At 40.6% G+C, this 16,046-nt stretch overlaps 1 protein-coding gene across 3 annotated transcripts in view; it reads left to right on the top strand.

Moving 5' to 3' along the window:
* CPED1 (cadherin like and PC-esterase domain containing 1) overlaps positions 1-16,046 on the top strand; it is a 300,014-nt gene that overhangs the window by 271,481 nt on the left and 12,487 nt on the right. For all 3 annotated transcript variants that reach the window (XM_029233388.1, XM_029233389.1, XM_029233387.1), the window contains 4 exons: positions 6,075-6,295; positions 6,544-6,645; positions 7,020-7,107; positions 10,963-11,109. In XM_029233388.1, coding sequence (XP_029089221.1) covers positions 6,075-6,295; positions 6,544-6,645; positions 7,020-7,107; positions 10,963-11,109 — 558 coding nt within the window. The remainder of the gene's footprint in view (positions 1-6,074; positions 6,296-6,543; positions 6,646-7,019; positions 7,108-10,962; positions 11,110-16,046) is intronic.

Consider the following 16,046-nt stretch of genomic DNA (forward strand, 5'->3'; position numbering starts at 1 on the left):
AGATCTAAACAGACATTTCACCAAAGAAAGCATACAGATGGCCAAGAGGCACATGAAAAGATATCACTAATTATTAGAGAAATGCAAATCAAAACTACAATGAGGTATCACCTCACACCAGTCAGAATGGCCATCATCAAAAAATCTACAAGCAATAAATGCTGGAGAGGGTGTAGAGAAAAGGGAACCCTTTTGCACTGTTGGTGGAAATGTAAATTGATACAGCCACTATGGAGAACAGTATGGAGGTTCCTTAAAAAACTAAAAATAGAACTACCATATGACCCAGCAATCCCACTACTCGGCATATACCCTGAGAAAACCATAATTCAAAAGGACACATGTACCCCAATGTTCATTGCAGCACTATTTACAATAGCCAGGACATGGAAGCAACCTAAATGCCCATTGACAGATGAATGGATAAAGCAGAGGTGGCACATATATACAATGGAATATTACTCAGCCATAAAGAGAAACGAAACTGGGTCACTTGTAGAGATGTGGATGGACCTAGAGACTGTCATACAGAGTAAAGTAAGCCAGAAAGAGAAAAACAAATATTGTATATTAACACATATATGTGGAATCTAGAAAAATGGTGCAGGTGAACCTATTTGCAGGGCAGGAATAGAGACATAGATGTAGAGAACGGACCTGTGGACACAGGGTTGGGGGGTGGTTGGGGGGGTGGGGCGAACTGGGAGATGAGGATTGACATATGTACACTACCATGCGTAAAACAGATAGCTAGTGGGAAGCAGCCGCATAGCACAGGAAGCTCAGCTCGGTGCTCTGTGACAAACCTAGATGGGTGGGATGGGAGGGTGGTGAGAAGGAGGTCCGATAGGGAGGGGATATACATATACATATAGCTGATTCACTTCATTGTACAGCAGAAACTAACACAACATTGTAAAGCAATTAGAGTCCAATAAAAAAAAAAAACACTGGAATTTCAAAATTTTAAAGAAGTAGAAATAAGCTGATTATTTTTACGTGAATTTTCAAAATGCTTTTAAACAAATGGATTTACTGTTATTGTTGCCACTGTTGCTGCTTTTGTTTTTTTAATTAATCTAAAAAGCCAATATCTGTTCATTTAGAAAATACAAATGAGCGAAAAGAATAAACTGTCATAATATCATCACTTCAGAATAACCCGGGTCAGGCTTCCCTGTAGCACAGTGGTTAAGAATCTGACTGCCAATGGAGGGAACACGGGTTCGAGCCCTGGTCTGGGAAGATCCCATATGCCACAGAGCAACTAAGCCCGTGTGCCACGGCTACTGAGCCTGCACTCTAGAGCTCGCGAGGCACAACTACTGAAGCCCACGTGCCACAACTACTGAAGCCCACACACCTAGAGCCCGTGCTCCTCAACAAGAGAAGCCACTGCAATGAGAAACCCGCGCACCGCAATGAAGAGTAGCCCCTACTCGCTGCAACTAGAGAAAGCCCGCCCGCAGCAACGAAGACCCAACGCAGCCAAAATTAAATAAATTAAATAATAAATTTTTTTTTAAATCAGGGTTTTTTCTATGCATCCATATGCTTTACTTTTACAAAAATGCAACAATTATTTATATTCTGATTATAATCATCTTTTTATAAACGTTAACTAAAATGTTCCCATCACAATATATCCATATTACAATATCATTGTTAAAAGATTAGAAGAATTCAAGTGTACGATTATAACTCAATATAATCAATCTGATAGACATTTATGTTGCTTCCAGTTTATTTTGCTTTTAAATGTATTTTCATGGGCATCCATGAAATTTCCTAGAAGTAGAAAACTGCTGATTTATATACACAGCATCAAAGTTTCCAGTCATCCATTTAACAAATGAGGACTGACTTTTACACCAGGCAGTATTCTGGACACTTGGAATTCAACAGTTTAAAAAAAAAAATGAAAGAAAGCATCTCTCCCTTGTGGTTCTTACATAGTAGTATATGAGAGGGTTCATTTCCCTGAACTCATGATATCATTGGACCTTTAAAAATCTTTTTAAATCTTTATTAAAATAGTTATTTTAATGTTTTACTGCTAATATTGATTATTTTTATAATTGCTTACTGGTTACTTGGTTTTTTTTTCTTTGATTGCATCTGCCAACCAACACCTGTGCATGCTAGTATAGGGCAAAAATCTTCACAGGAAAGAAGAATTATTTACAAAATGTGTGGCTAGTTATAAATATTTGTTATGGTAATTTAGACCTTTTAAAGTAGAAGTAGACCTTGAAAACAAATAATCTGCAAATTTCCTTTTAAAAATTCACCAAGTCAAGTGATCTAAAAGATATAAAGACTGAATATGAATCACGTGGCTGAAGAGAACCACTTTTCTTCTGGGTATTATTTTTTAATTGCGTGCACTTAAAAAAGCTGATATCTTGAAGTTAGAAATCTTTTAGTTAGGAATACCGATTGACCTCTTCCAAAAACTGCTTTACCTACAGAACCAGCAATTTAAAATTCACAAGTGCATTTTCACTTTAGTTATAATTTATCATTTCTGTCTTTCATGAATAGAAAGGCACTGGGCTAAAATAATTCTCCAGGACATAGTCTTCCCAGAGCTGTGTCTGCTGGGCTTGAAAAATGCTATCTAGATATTTGCAGTTTAGAAGAACTTGTTTTGCAGATGGTGGTGGTGATGCTTCCTTCTCCCATCCCTGTAGCTCTTGTTAGTCACTGATCAGCAGTGGAGACAGACGTGAGGAACCTTTCAGAGATCCTTGGTTTGCTCAGGGTGGCGATCTCTCTCCCGGCTCTTGATTCAGAGTCTCAGTTTCACCAGCAACCCTACTAGCCCTGCTGAGAGTCTGTAACAGGGTGGATAGGACAGGAGAGAGGCTGCTGTGATTTAGACGCTTCCTATCTTTACTGACATTTTCTCTGAAATAGCTAACAAATTTTAAAGCGCCTAGCAGTGCACTGCAGGACACACTAGAAGCATTCCAAAACACTTCTTGCTTTCCTGTGCTTTAATGCTGGCTCCCATTTGTTGTGTGCCGTGTGCCAGGAATAAGATAAGTATTTAAAAGCTCATTAAAGTCCTTTACAGTGGTGCTATTATTTTCCCCAATATACACATAAGGAAATGAACCCATGAAGAGGTCACATAATTTGTCTAAGATCATCTGGTTAATAAATAACAGTACCTAAGAATTCTGAAACACAACTTCTTTTTGCCCCTGTCATGCACTGGTGGGCTGCATCTTCATACAACCCCACAGAAAAAAATGGAAATCTAGAAATTTTTTTTTCTCTCAGTAACAGGCAGCTCGTTGGATTTTCTTCAACCTCTGTAGTTCTCTCTGTAGCCCACAATACAGACACCCAGTGATCTTACCGGCTGCCCAGAGAGACACTAGGAGGGATTGCGTCTTGATACTGAAATGAAAAGACCCCATAAGAAAAATCTGTAGTGGAAATTTAGCTTAACAACCGGATTTCCAAGGTCCTTTACTGGTATTAAAAGCTGAATTGTGTTTCTACCCAACCAAATTCATATGTTGAAGTCCTAATTCCCAGTCCTAATAACCTCAGAATGTGGCTGTTTTGGAGACAGAACCTTTAAAGAGATGATTAAGTTAAAACAAGGCCGGGCTTCCCTGGTGGCGCAGTGGTTGAGAGTCCGCCTGCCGATGCAGTGGACACGGGTTCGTGCCCCGGTCCGGGAAGATCTCACATGCCGTGGAGCGGCTGGGCCCGTGAGCCATGGCCGCTGAGCCTGTGCGTCCGGAGCCTGTGCTCCGCAACGGGAGAGGCCACAACAGTGAGAGGCCCACTTACCGCAAAAAAAAAAAAAAAAACAAGGCCATTAGGGTGGGCCCTAATCCAATATGACAGGTGTCCTTATAAGTAGAGGAGATTAAGACACAGACATACACAGAAGAAAGACCATATGTAGACACAGAGAAGATGGCCATCTACAAGTCAAGCAGAGATGCCCTCAGAAGAAACCAACCATGCAAATACGTTGATCTTGGACTTCTAGCCAAGAATCATGAGAAAATAAATTTCTGTTGTTTAAGCTACCCAGTCTGTGGTACTTTGTTATGGCAGCCCTAGCAAACTATTACAAATGGAGTTGGATAATTACTAGTCTCTGAAATGAAGAGCTTTCCTGATATTTCAAAGTTTCCCTTTTAAAAAATCAGAAATCTGGGCCAGAAAAACAAACAAATAATTATAGGTCAAATCCAGTAGGAAGAATTTCAAGTGATTTCACAAAGTATTTTTCTCATACTGGGATTTTATTGCCCCAAATGGAACTTGACCGAGAGACTCAGTGACTGGGACCTTGACATCTTACATCATACAGTTGAGTTTGGCTATGCTTATGGTAACAGTGTTTGATGGGAAGCAAATTCTGAAGGAGAATGCCTTCTGGGTTTCTTCACACAGCTACTTGAATACACTTACCGTGGAAAAAATAAACCTTTGCAGTCTCACTATGGATGGGTGAACGCACGAGTGCCTGAGAAGTGATGCAGTGACTGCTCTTAAAATCAGAAGTGAATATGTACATGACTAATGCAAAGGGAAATCTCAACAGAAAGAGAAAAAAACTGAAGTACAAATTAAACCTTCTCCAAAGACATTAAAAGGAATTGTCTCTAATAGAAGTCCCTTTGACGTTCAGTTCACTAAATATTTTAAAAATGCATGCATAGAACTATGGGGGAAATTAGAATTTAGAAATTAACCTTGACTCTGACCTCAAATCCTTCTTGATATGATATGAGAAAAAAGATACAGAGACAGCCATAATTTCATGTAGTCTTTGATAAAATCAGTAATGGAAATAAAAATTATAATGAAATCACGGAGGACAGAGAAGGTTACTTTTGCTGGGGCATTGGACAAGACCGGCTGAGAGAGCCGTTTATGGCGAGTCTGGAGACTCGTAGCATTTACACAGGTGGGGTTGCAGAGAGAGGGGCTTTCTAGGCAGACGGATTAGCACAAGGAAAAACAGATGTTGCTGAGTGCAAATCATGTTCAGTGAAAAAGTAGGAATCTGACCTGCTTACTTTAGGAGAAGTGTTGAGAGCATGGGGCCATCGACCCTGCACTTGGAGATGAAGGACTTGGATTTGAGTCCTGTGTTCCCCATTTACTAGATTTATAACCTCAGTCTCCCTGAGCCTCAAAGCCCTCATCTGTGAAACAGAGAATGATTCACACCCCACAATTATGAAGATTAAAATTGAGTACCCTATGTGAAATCTCCACTTAGCAAAAGCCGATATGCAATAAAAATTCAGCAAATGTTAACTGAACCTCAGGAGTTAAGATTTGATTCTGTAGTACGTGGGGAGCCGATAAGGTTTCTGAGTGTGAAAGTGAGATGAGACATTTGGAAATTTATCCCAGTATTACTGTGTGGAGAATGAATTAGAGGGCAGCCATTGTGCAAGAAGACCCATTAAGCAAGTGTTAACAATAGCACACCTTTGAGGCAGTCGGAGCCTGAAGCAGGGCTCCGCTGGTGGGAATGGGAAGGAGGTGATGGGTGAGAGGCTTCCAGGGCAAATGGCACTGGGATTTGCATCCTGGAACACAGACTGCTTTTCAGAATATTAAATTCTCGTCCTGTGGCTCTTTTCTCAAGTAGTAGCTTGACCTCTATCGAGCTAGCTAACCTCTGTGGATTCCCAGATTTCTCATCTATGAAATAAAGAGATTGGAAAATGTCTAAGTATTCTTACAGCACTAGAATACTTCACGCCTATTTGGATCGATGAAATGTGTTAAGCTGATTCGATGAGAAAGTTAAGAGCATAAGCGAGGTAGAGAAATTAAAGACAGCATAAAGATAGCAAAAAGCTTTAAACGTGAGTTAGTAGGTCAGTAGATGATGTCATTACTAGGAATATGGAAAAGGAAAATGAACGGGTTTGGGGGAGAATATGATTAATGTCATTTCTGACCATTTAAAGGGCTATGCTTCAATTAGATTTGTGGCTTTGTTTTCATCAAATTATTTATTTTATATTGTCTTCTATATCATATAAGCATCAGATTTGAAAGCAAAATTTTTTAACTTATAGATTCTTTTCATTGGAGATTCGACCAACAGAGGGATAATGTACTATCTGATCGAAAGATTGAATGAAACCTTTCAAGAATGGCAGAAGGTGCATGGCACTAAATTCTATCACAACGTCAATGGTGGGAAGACTTTGATCAGTTATTCCTACTATCCACAGTTCTGGATAAGCCCTTCGTTGAGACCAACATTTGAAAAAGCCCTTGAACATCTCTTGCAAAGGTACAGTGGAACTATTTTGAATGAAACAATACCACACTGGACTGATGTTTTACTAGCTGTCATAATTGTTTGCTGTATATCAAATGCACTGAAAAGTTTAAATACCAAGTAATATGGCTGAAAACGAGTTAGAAATGACAGGGAGGTCCTGTGATCAGGATGCCAGATATGGTTCAATGAAATGTGAGGCAATGCTGTTAAAATGTTTACCATCTGTTTCAAGGCAACATGTGTTGTTTTTCTTTCAGATCACGTCCCCTGGAGGATACCAGCCAGACTGTATTAGTCGTTGGTGGTGTTCAGTGGCTTAATTCCAATCACCTGCAGATTATTCACAAGGTTTTAAAGAGGTACATTTCTGCAATAATAATTAGTGTTCTAAGTAAAAAAAAAAAAAAAAAAAGTTACTCGATGTGAGAGAATTTTATCCAGTACTTAAAGTCTACTTTAAAATGTTTCAAAACACTTTTATATCCAATCACAAGATGGCTCTTCAGTATCCAAGTTTACATTTACTCCAGATCAAAACATGCCCACTGACACATAAAACTCTATCCACAAAAAAAGAAAACAACACTAATATATATTAAACCTATAAAATGAGAATTTAGTCCTATACGCCAATTATCACATTCTAAAGGAATTCCACTCTGCTTGCTTTTGTAAACATGGACATCCAGAAATGTAATCAAAGTTCATGGCTTGCGTTCTGATTATTTCACAGGGAAAATTTACTCAATATCCTTGTGATCATCAAAACGTTAGGAATTGGATTTCATCTGCCGGTGGATGGAGTACACTTCCTAACGCAGGTAAGCCCATTTTCACCAGGCTATGTGAACTTCAAGTTTCCTATAAGGAGCCTTGCTGGTGTCTGAAAAAGGACCCCAAAGGCACTACATAATATTAAGCAACCTTCATAAAATTCAAAGGAGATGATATACTTAAGGATTATGATTATAAATCAGATATAATTACTCCTAGAAATAAGGGGACTACAGCCCATAAATATGTCATAAATAATGCTTTGAGTTCATAAAAGAAGAAAGGCGGTACCGGAGTTTGAAAAGATAAAGACCTGATGGGTAGATGAGATGGATCATGCTTTAAAGTATCTCCTAACCTCAGTAATATTTCACACACCGTTAAAGGCTCATGCTGAAACACATGTGACATTGTCAGCATCAATGAGTATTTAGGAAAAGAGTGTCTTTTTAAGATGATTTCTGACTGATTGCTTTAAAAACTCAGTAGTATTTTTAAAGTAGTATCATTCGTTTTGCCTCTGGTTGGATATTCGTAAATGAAAGGAGTTAGAGGCCTCTGACCGGTTCTTATAGAAGACAGTAACTAGTCAGTCTCAACAGTAAATAGAAGTCTCAGAAAAGAAAGGAAAGACAACATCTGTAGATAAGAGAACCAGCTGCCCTTGCTCAGCAAGAAGAGGTCACAGGCAGCCAGGTTTGTGTGCAATTGCTCAGGGGAGCTCGTTGGGGGGGGCACTGGGAACTGGGGAGACAGGAGGCTGTCCATTTAATGTGTAAACCGAGTGAGATTTATTTTTGTGTCAGTTACGAGCGCTCCTAGCTTTCTCCAACAGGGATTACAGGATCCTCCTCTCTTTTCTCAAAACTTTGCCTGCCTGGCTGCCAGATCTGTGATGCCAAAGCAGGAGAACTGGTAGAAAGTGGCCCAAATAAAACCTCCAAATTCAGCCTCTTGGAGTCAGGAGGGGTTAAGGTCATTTAAAGTGAGTTGAGACATTTAGCATCTGGGGTAGATGAAGGGTTTGAGATGGTCCGGGATTAGGAGAGGGGTCTTTTGATAATTGTCTCTGTGGGTTATGAGTTGAATCTCCTTTCATGTTATTTGAAAGCTGCAGGTCAAATTTGTAATTCCTCCTTGAGGACTCTGGTAGCTCCGCTTTGCTTCCTTGACTGTGGCTTCTCGCAGGAACTGGAGTACTTGTGATGCCTGCGTCGATTTAGAATGAACTCATCTCTGCCAACAGTTCTTTGGCACTTACCTTGCGCCAGACACTGTTAACCATCGTGCTTGCCACCAGGGCTTCCATTGTGCTCATCAGTCTTTGCAAACTGGGTGAAAACAAAAGGAGGGAAGAAGAGGAGGGGGAATGATAGAACGAAAGAGAAAAGGACAAGAGCAAGTGGAGGCAGAACAGAACTCTGAACTTGTCATCAGACACTGGCATTCATCATCCTCATCGTGGCCACTCAAGACGTGGCCTCCGCCTTCCTCGGTAGACTTAGTCCTTGCTTCCACACATATGCACACGTGTACACACACATGCGCGCGCGCGCACACACACACACTCCACACCGAGTGTTTCAGCTCCTCAAGCATGCCATGCTCTCAGTCACCTCCAGGTCTTGGAAGTCACTGTTCCCTCTTCCCAAAGAACACTCTCCCACTACCCCCTCACCTGGGTAACTTCTGGTCACCCTTCAAGTGTTAGTTTAAATGCAGTTTTCTCTGGGAAGATTTAATTGACACCCTGGACTCAGTTGGCTTTTCCTGCTATGAGCTCCTTTAACATTGTCCGGTGTCCTCATCCAGGTCCCTCAACAGATACCAGCTTTGGTTGTCTGTCTCCCCTGCTAGACTAATCTCTGTGGGAGCCGGCATGGGGGAGGGAATTCTGCATGGCTCACTCTGGTACCCCAAATGCAAAACACAGTGCTCAGCACATAGGAGACTCTCAGAAAACCTCTCACGCATGAATGAGTGAGTGACGTTTTGTCAGATTTGCATGCTCCCAGATGGTCCCTTCAGGGCTGAGACATTCATTCCTCCGGGCTGCTGCGGGTGTGACCTGAGTCCCAGCAGGAATTGCCTTTTGGGCAGAGCCTCAACCAAGACTCAGCCCCCTTTCCTTAATTTGGGCCATCTCAGAAGGGCCACCCCAGCTCTAGAACTCCCGGTGGGATCAGCAAAAGCCTCTGTTGCAACAATGTTGCAGCTCAACTTCTCTCTCTATCCCGCGTGTAGGCCCTCACTCCCCTGGAGGAGCTGATCGCAAGGGCGCTTTCCTGATGGCCTCCTGCATGCAAATTTCTGACTCAGAGTCTGTTTCCCAGAGAACTGAACCTTCTCTGTAAAACACTCCCTGTAAAGTTTCTTCTACCTTTTATAATTGGACACATTAAAGTTGAGAGGATACTGTAACCAAACACGAAAAGGCCTACAAATGGTATTGAGCATTATTTTTCAGGGGATGGCAGAGACCAAATTCCCATCTGTCTCTTTTCCTCCAGGTTTCTCCTTTATGAGCCTTTTCTATTCACTGCATTTATTTGGGGGGCAGAGGGGAGCATTCTTCTTTGAATGTCACATAAAAATAGTTATGCAAGCACAATGGAGAAGACAGAAAATTAGATGTCTTTGTACTGCTTCTTTTACCTTGCAGGTGGATTAATAAATGCAAGTAATTATTTGCTGTTTTACCTGGAAAATGAAAAAAAAATTTTTTTTGTTCTTTAGAAAAGACAAGGGGAGTTCAATTCCCTCCCTGTGTTAGTTTGGGTTCTCAAAGAGACAGACACCATGACAGGGTTAGCCAAATAAAGGGATTTATTAGAAAGACTGTTTGAGAAGAATAAAAAGGAGGGGGCAGAAGTAGGTGAGAACAGTTTCAGACCACACCACCCAATGCATATCACTCAATCTTGCGTGAAATATTTTTTGAATGTCTGCTCTGTACTGGGAACCGTGTTTGACTGTAATGTGTCTGATATAAAGGGAGTAGAAGAAGGATGGATGAGGTAGGAAGAGTCTCAGACTATGGGTCAGTCTGAGAAAGTCTTGGCCAAGCCAATGAGGCATCCTGGAGCTGGAGTAGTTAGTGGAGGAGTCCCTCTTCTCAACAGTGGACCTGAACTAGAACCCCCACCAAGCTCCATCATTGCTTCAGGCACAGCTGGTGAGGGAGGGAGGAATATGATTTAGCGAAGCAGCAGCTGGAGCCTTCACTCACTTCTGGGGCTCGCCAAAGCACTCTCCCCTTCTGTTTCCCCACCCTGTTTGCCAACCAGCAAACCTCACTCTGCTCAGGAACCCCTCTTGAAGTCTCCCTGTCCAGCTGTCCCCCTGCCCCTGCAGAGCTATTCCCTTTTCTCTCCCAGCCCAGAGCCTGGTATATTTACCTCCAATAAAGGACTTAGTAAATATTTACATATGTGTTTCTCCTATTTGAATGCAATGTCTTAAGAGCAGGTACCATGGTTTATTATCCTTGTATTCCTGTCCCCCAGCACAGAGCTAAAAACAAAACATACTAATTAATACTCAAATGCCTAAAAGAATTCAAATAGATGGAGCTAGAATTTGTGATTTTCAAGTCTTGGTTTTTAAATTGAGAATCTTAGCTACTTCAGTGGATCTCTGTGGGCAATAAACCTAACTGCTTTTCATAGAAGAAAAAGTTCCAAACTGTGTGTCACTATAGATATTGATATATTGCTGTTTTATATTTACATCAATGTTTATATAAGGGGAACATGAAAATTGGAACACATCTTAAAGAAATTAATTCTTTATCTTACAATAAGATCAATCTTTAAAAAGACAATTTACATGATTTTACCTGAATTATTAAATCATAAAAGTCTTCTTAATCAAAATTCTCATTGTTCTCTTTTCCAATACAGAGTGAAGTTCAGAATTTATGGAAAGAAAATTTGATTATTCTGGAAGCTGCAAAAAAATATGGCTATGAAGTGGTTGACACATTCACTATAACAATGGGGCGATACAAAGAGTTTTTGCAGGGGACGTGCGGATGTCATTTTCATGAGGTATTTATGCTGGCTCTCTGATTTTTGTAGCTTTTGATTTTTTTAAATTTCTCATTATAACTTTAATTGCATTGTCAGTCTTATTTTGCATTAAAGAAACCATGTCCGGAGGAGATTAAACAATGTGTTCATCATCTCTCAGCCAAAGCATGTAGCAGTGCCAACTCGAGGTTCTACAAAATGAAGTGTGTTAGAATAATTACTGTTTATGTAGACACCTGAAAACCAGAATCACTGGTCAACACGAGCAGGAAGATGGGAACCTGGAGAGCACTTGTCTTTTCTAATAGGCTCCAAGCCTTCCCATCAGAAATTGTATCCAAAGAAGGTGGCAAATGTCCTAGTGGAGCTTGAAAATCAAGGCTAAATTGATGAATGAGCTTCCTCCACTGGTTTATCCAATGCATTAACCAGAGGGCCTGTGGTGTTTATTTGTTTGTTTTCCTTTGTTAGGTTTGGTTTTTTGTTTTGTTTTTTTTTTTTTTTTTTTTGGCTGCACCGCGTGGCTTATGGGATCTTAGTTCCCAGACCAGGGATCGAACCTGGCCCCAGCCAAATTCTAACCACTGGACCACCAGGGAATTCCTGGAGGGCCTGTGTTTTGAATAGTTTTTCCTTCCTAGTGGTGGAAATGATTTTATTTGTAGCCAGTAATTAAATAGTCTTAGCTGAGAAGGTGATAGCAGAAAATATTTTTTTTCCTTCCCCCCGCCCTGCCCTTTCAAACTCTGTAGATTATTTCCTCCCTACACTTGCATAAAATCTTGGTAAGTCCCAATATTTTAAAGCCACTTTCAGATAATAATAGGACTCCAATCACTTTCAGGTACAAGAAGACTCTCACTTCAGTACTAAAATTGCCCAGTCCTGTGTTATAACCACATGAAGGTATTTCCTTCCCCCAGCTCAGGCCTGCCTCAGTCTCAAAAGCCCAAAGTAAGAGAGAGGGTGCAGGAGGCTCCTTTCCTTTTTCCCCCATCGTGCTTTGCTACTCTTCTCCCATCCCTTTCTTCATTGGGTCAGGTTAGGGAGATGTTAAGGGCAACAAAAGTCTGACCTGAGTGGCATAAGCGTAACCCATCGATGTGCTTTCTGGGCATAACATGCTGGTTCTTTCCTTTCAACGTGCTCTTGTGAACTTTCTTGAAGACACTCCCACCGAGCCCTCTGATAATAGCTTCTTTGACAGAGGCAATGTCTACCTTACAGCTGCATTCCTTCCTTGCCCCCTTGGCTTCCAACTGTCCATCCCTCTGTTGGGGGTCACATTGCTTCTCCAGGCTTCCTCTTGGAAAATATTCAGCATAGCACCAGGCTCACTCTACTTAGTTGTCCACATTTGGTCCACAAGAAACACCCATGCATCCTTGCTCTGCTGTTGCTAGAAATACAGTGAGCTCCCAGTGCAGCCCTGTCTCTTTTTTCTCTCTTTCTCTCTCTAGCTCTCACTCTCACTCTTGCTCTCTCACTCTCTCTGCCACCTTAAAGCTGATCTATAGCCATGGTGTCTCATACCAGTTCTAATGCTTCCAATCCCCAAAGGACACATGTCCGCCTCTCAAAGTTGGTCTCTTGAAGTCCTGTCTCACTTGGCTTAAAGCAAGGATGAAGCAACTGCCCAAGATGGAGGAAAACCATAAAGTATTGGGGAAATGTCCTTCACAGAAATTCTTTCTCTTCCTTATTCTCCTTTTCCCAACACCTAATCAGACAAGGGTTTGCTAAGCAGGATTTTGTCCACATTTTTGCATACATTGCCCGTACATTGCTTTGGACTATGAGGTTACTTGGCTACTGTTGTTGGCTTTAGATCTCAGGAGCTTCAGCTGAAACTGCGATGGAGATTGTCTCGTTTGACCGTCCTGTCAGATACTGATCCAGTTGTTCTTTCTGGTGTGGCCCCCTTTGTAAACCAGAGTGCAGTCATGAGTGGGTTGACTAGTGAGGTGACAACTAAAGGTTTCTTCTGATCCTGTTTTTCAGCCCTAAGATGACTATCAGAATCCATCTCGATCCTCAGATTTTTATGAATGTCCAAAAGTTATTGACACTGCATTGGTTCTTCTGTATGTTCTGCTAATGAATTCATGTTATATTTTTGTGTGGCAATGGAACTACATCTCAGAGAAGCGAGAGCCTCCACCAACAGCTGAGAGCATGGCATTTTAGCAACTTGAAGCTTGGCCATGCTGTTGCAGATCAGATTTTTAAGCTGTAGGATACTGTGTGTCTACTTACTTCTTCCATAAGAAAATATCCTTCCAATGTCTTTCCTATTTACAAAAGGTCAAGACTTAGAAATACAAGAGCAGGTAGCTTGAAAGGAAGAAACTGAACTTGCAGCTGAGCCAACCTAGTATCACCATAACCATTTTGGCTGTAAAAACAAGCCAAAGGTTGCCAAACCCACAGAAAATGGGGGCTTTGAAAGACAACATACATATGACAACATACAGAGGTTTTTTGCCTCTTTTAGAAAAGGTTTACTTATTTACTTTTACATAATGTGTCTCCAGTTAGTATTTTGGGGGAGGGTACCTGTTTTTCTTTTTTCAGCTTTAGTGCTCTGGAAGTCTAAAAAAGAGAAGTCCTCTACTGATTTCCCACATGGCTCCAATTAAAAACAAAATGTGCGGGAATTCCCTGGCCGTCCAGTGGTTAGGACTCCATGCCTTCACTGCTGAGGGCCCGAGTTCTATCCCTGGTCGGGGAACTAAACTCCCACAAGCCACACAGTGCAGCTAAAACAAAATAAAAACTGAAGATGCCCTTCCCACATGATTGTCACAGGATCAACCAGTTGACAGTAGGAGTCATGGAATTTGAGAACTACAGTAAAGACTCTTTGAACCATCAGAACTAGAATATTGGCTTATAATTATTACTAATAAAAACCATCCTTAATTTCCATAATCATGATTTAAGCATGTCAGGTAAAATTACTTCACTTATTTGATTTTATAATTTTTTGTGTGCAATTATTATACACAAATTGTGTTTTATTAAACCCTATTTCTAATGTGTGCCACCTCGATGGCAAGCTATATAGGTATTGCCCAAATTATCTCTGTTGATTCTCGAGCAGTGTTATCCATTTTGATGTTTTCCTGTTGGAGCTGAAATACTTCTGGAAGCATTCACCTTTCCAGTTACAACATGGAACTGATAAGATCATCTTTCTCAACTGACTCCCTTTATCACAAAGTCTCTAAACCCATTCATCACTTGGGCATAATTGTTGCTTAACTCTTGAACAATTTGTACCACTTGTACCTCAGGAAGTTTCCAGTGCTGACACGGATGTTTTATAGTCTTTCTAAACCATCACCCAACATCTTGAGTCACTGTTTAGCTTATTATAAACAATCAAGAAAATCGAAAGCTTTTTGCAAAGGATGATTTGATGATGAATGTGGCAAGCCAAGAAAACGTAGATTACTCGTCTCATACAAAACATTAAAGGCAGAAATGCATTAATAACAACCATTTCTTCCTCTGTGCTGGACTCAGGAGCTGGGAAAGGAATTTGTTGCACAGTAAAAGCAAGCATTAAGATCTACTGTATTAGAGCAATAAGATTTGGGGTTTGGGAGCCTTATATCTTTTGGTGTTCAATTAAACCATCCCCACTATAGATTCATAGATACCTGAGAAGGATTGCTGTAATCATCACGGTAAGATCTCGATGTGTTCTCTTTGATTTGTGGTGAGAATTCTATCCTAGACATAACAAACCTGCTCCAGTGGGCTCTTGCTGCCATAGGTGAGATTAAAGGTCTTGGGGTGTCTCTTTCATCTGTCAAGTCACCAAGAGAGGATATGTTGCCACCATGAATCTATAAACAATTTCCCAACTGGTATGCGTCAGTTTCGACTAAAATGTTCCTGCTGATTAGAAAAGCAGGTGTTTCTCTTCATGGGTAGAAGTGGAATTTGTTTTCCCAGTGTTTATACAGGACAACAAACAGGATCCAGGTAGCTGTCGCCCAAGAGTGGTTTTGGATGGTGCCTTTAGTTATGTGGCAAACATCTACTGTGAGTGAGCTAAAACCTGGAAAGGAGACAAACATATTACCAGCCCAAACCTGGCTGCAGAAGGGGCAAACCCACAACCAATTGTTATGCACAAACTTTCTATGATGTCTCTGTTTTCTGGCAGATGTCGCTCTAGCTTTTGACTCAGTCAAAAACAAAACAAAACAAAGCAAAACACAGAGCCCTCCGGCATCACCGCCCAGCTCTAATATCAACAGGTTTCCTTTGATTCTTGCACCTTGGAAAGAAGAGGTTTTCAGTTCTTTGCCAGAGATGATTTCCTGTTATTATTTAATCTTAATTAAATTAACAAAAGCTTATCTGGCCTAGAAATGTTTTCCTTCTGTATTGTGGACCTAAAGGTTTTCTCTTTTTCCTTCAAACTTACAAAGTTTATTATGAACACAGTTGAAGAAAAAAGCCTTTAAATTCATCTCTCTAAAAAACTGAAATATTGACTTTTCAAGAAAAAATAACTGATTCAAGTGTAGTCATCTTACATAGCAGATCCCAGAATTTAACCATCAGCATGGCTATTTTTAATAAGTTAGTAATAGAAATCTAATGCAACAAATTTTTGAGTGTCTGTGTAGGCATTGTACATTGTGTAACTGCTGTCAAATGAAGTAGAAAACATTTTGTAGAATTCCTATAAGCGTCTCAAACTCAACATGTTTCCAAATTGAGAATTAATATTCCCTTTACGCTCTCTTGTTCTCTTGTATTCCTGAATTCACTCTCTTGCACTGTCATTTACAAGCTAGGGTCATCCTTGACTCCTCCTTATGTTTCTTCAGCCCCCTAGCAACTTCCAGCCAGCTAGTTGCCAAATCCTGTTTACCTCGTAAATATTCTTCCAAGTCTTTCCGCTATACTCTGTTCCAATTGCCTCGACCACATTT

This window comes from Monodon monoceros, unplaced genomic scaffold, assembly GCF_005190385.1.
Source record: "Monodon monoceros isolate NGI ecotype Baffin Bay Population unplaced genomic scaffold, NGI_Narwhal_1 Super_Scaffold_2, whole genome shotgun sequence".
NCBI lineage: Eukaryota > Metazoa > Chordata > Mammalia > Artiodactyla > Monodontidae > Monodon > Monodon monoceros.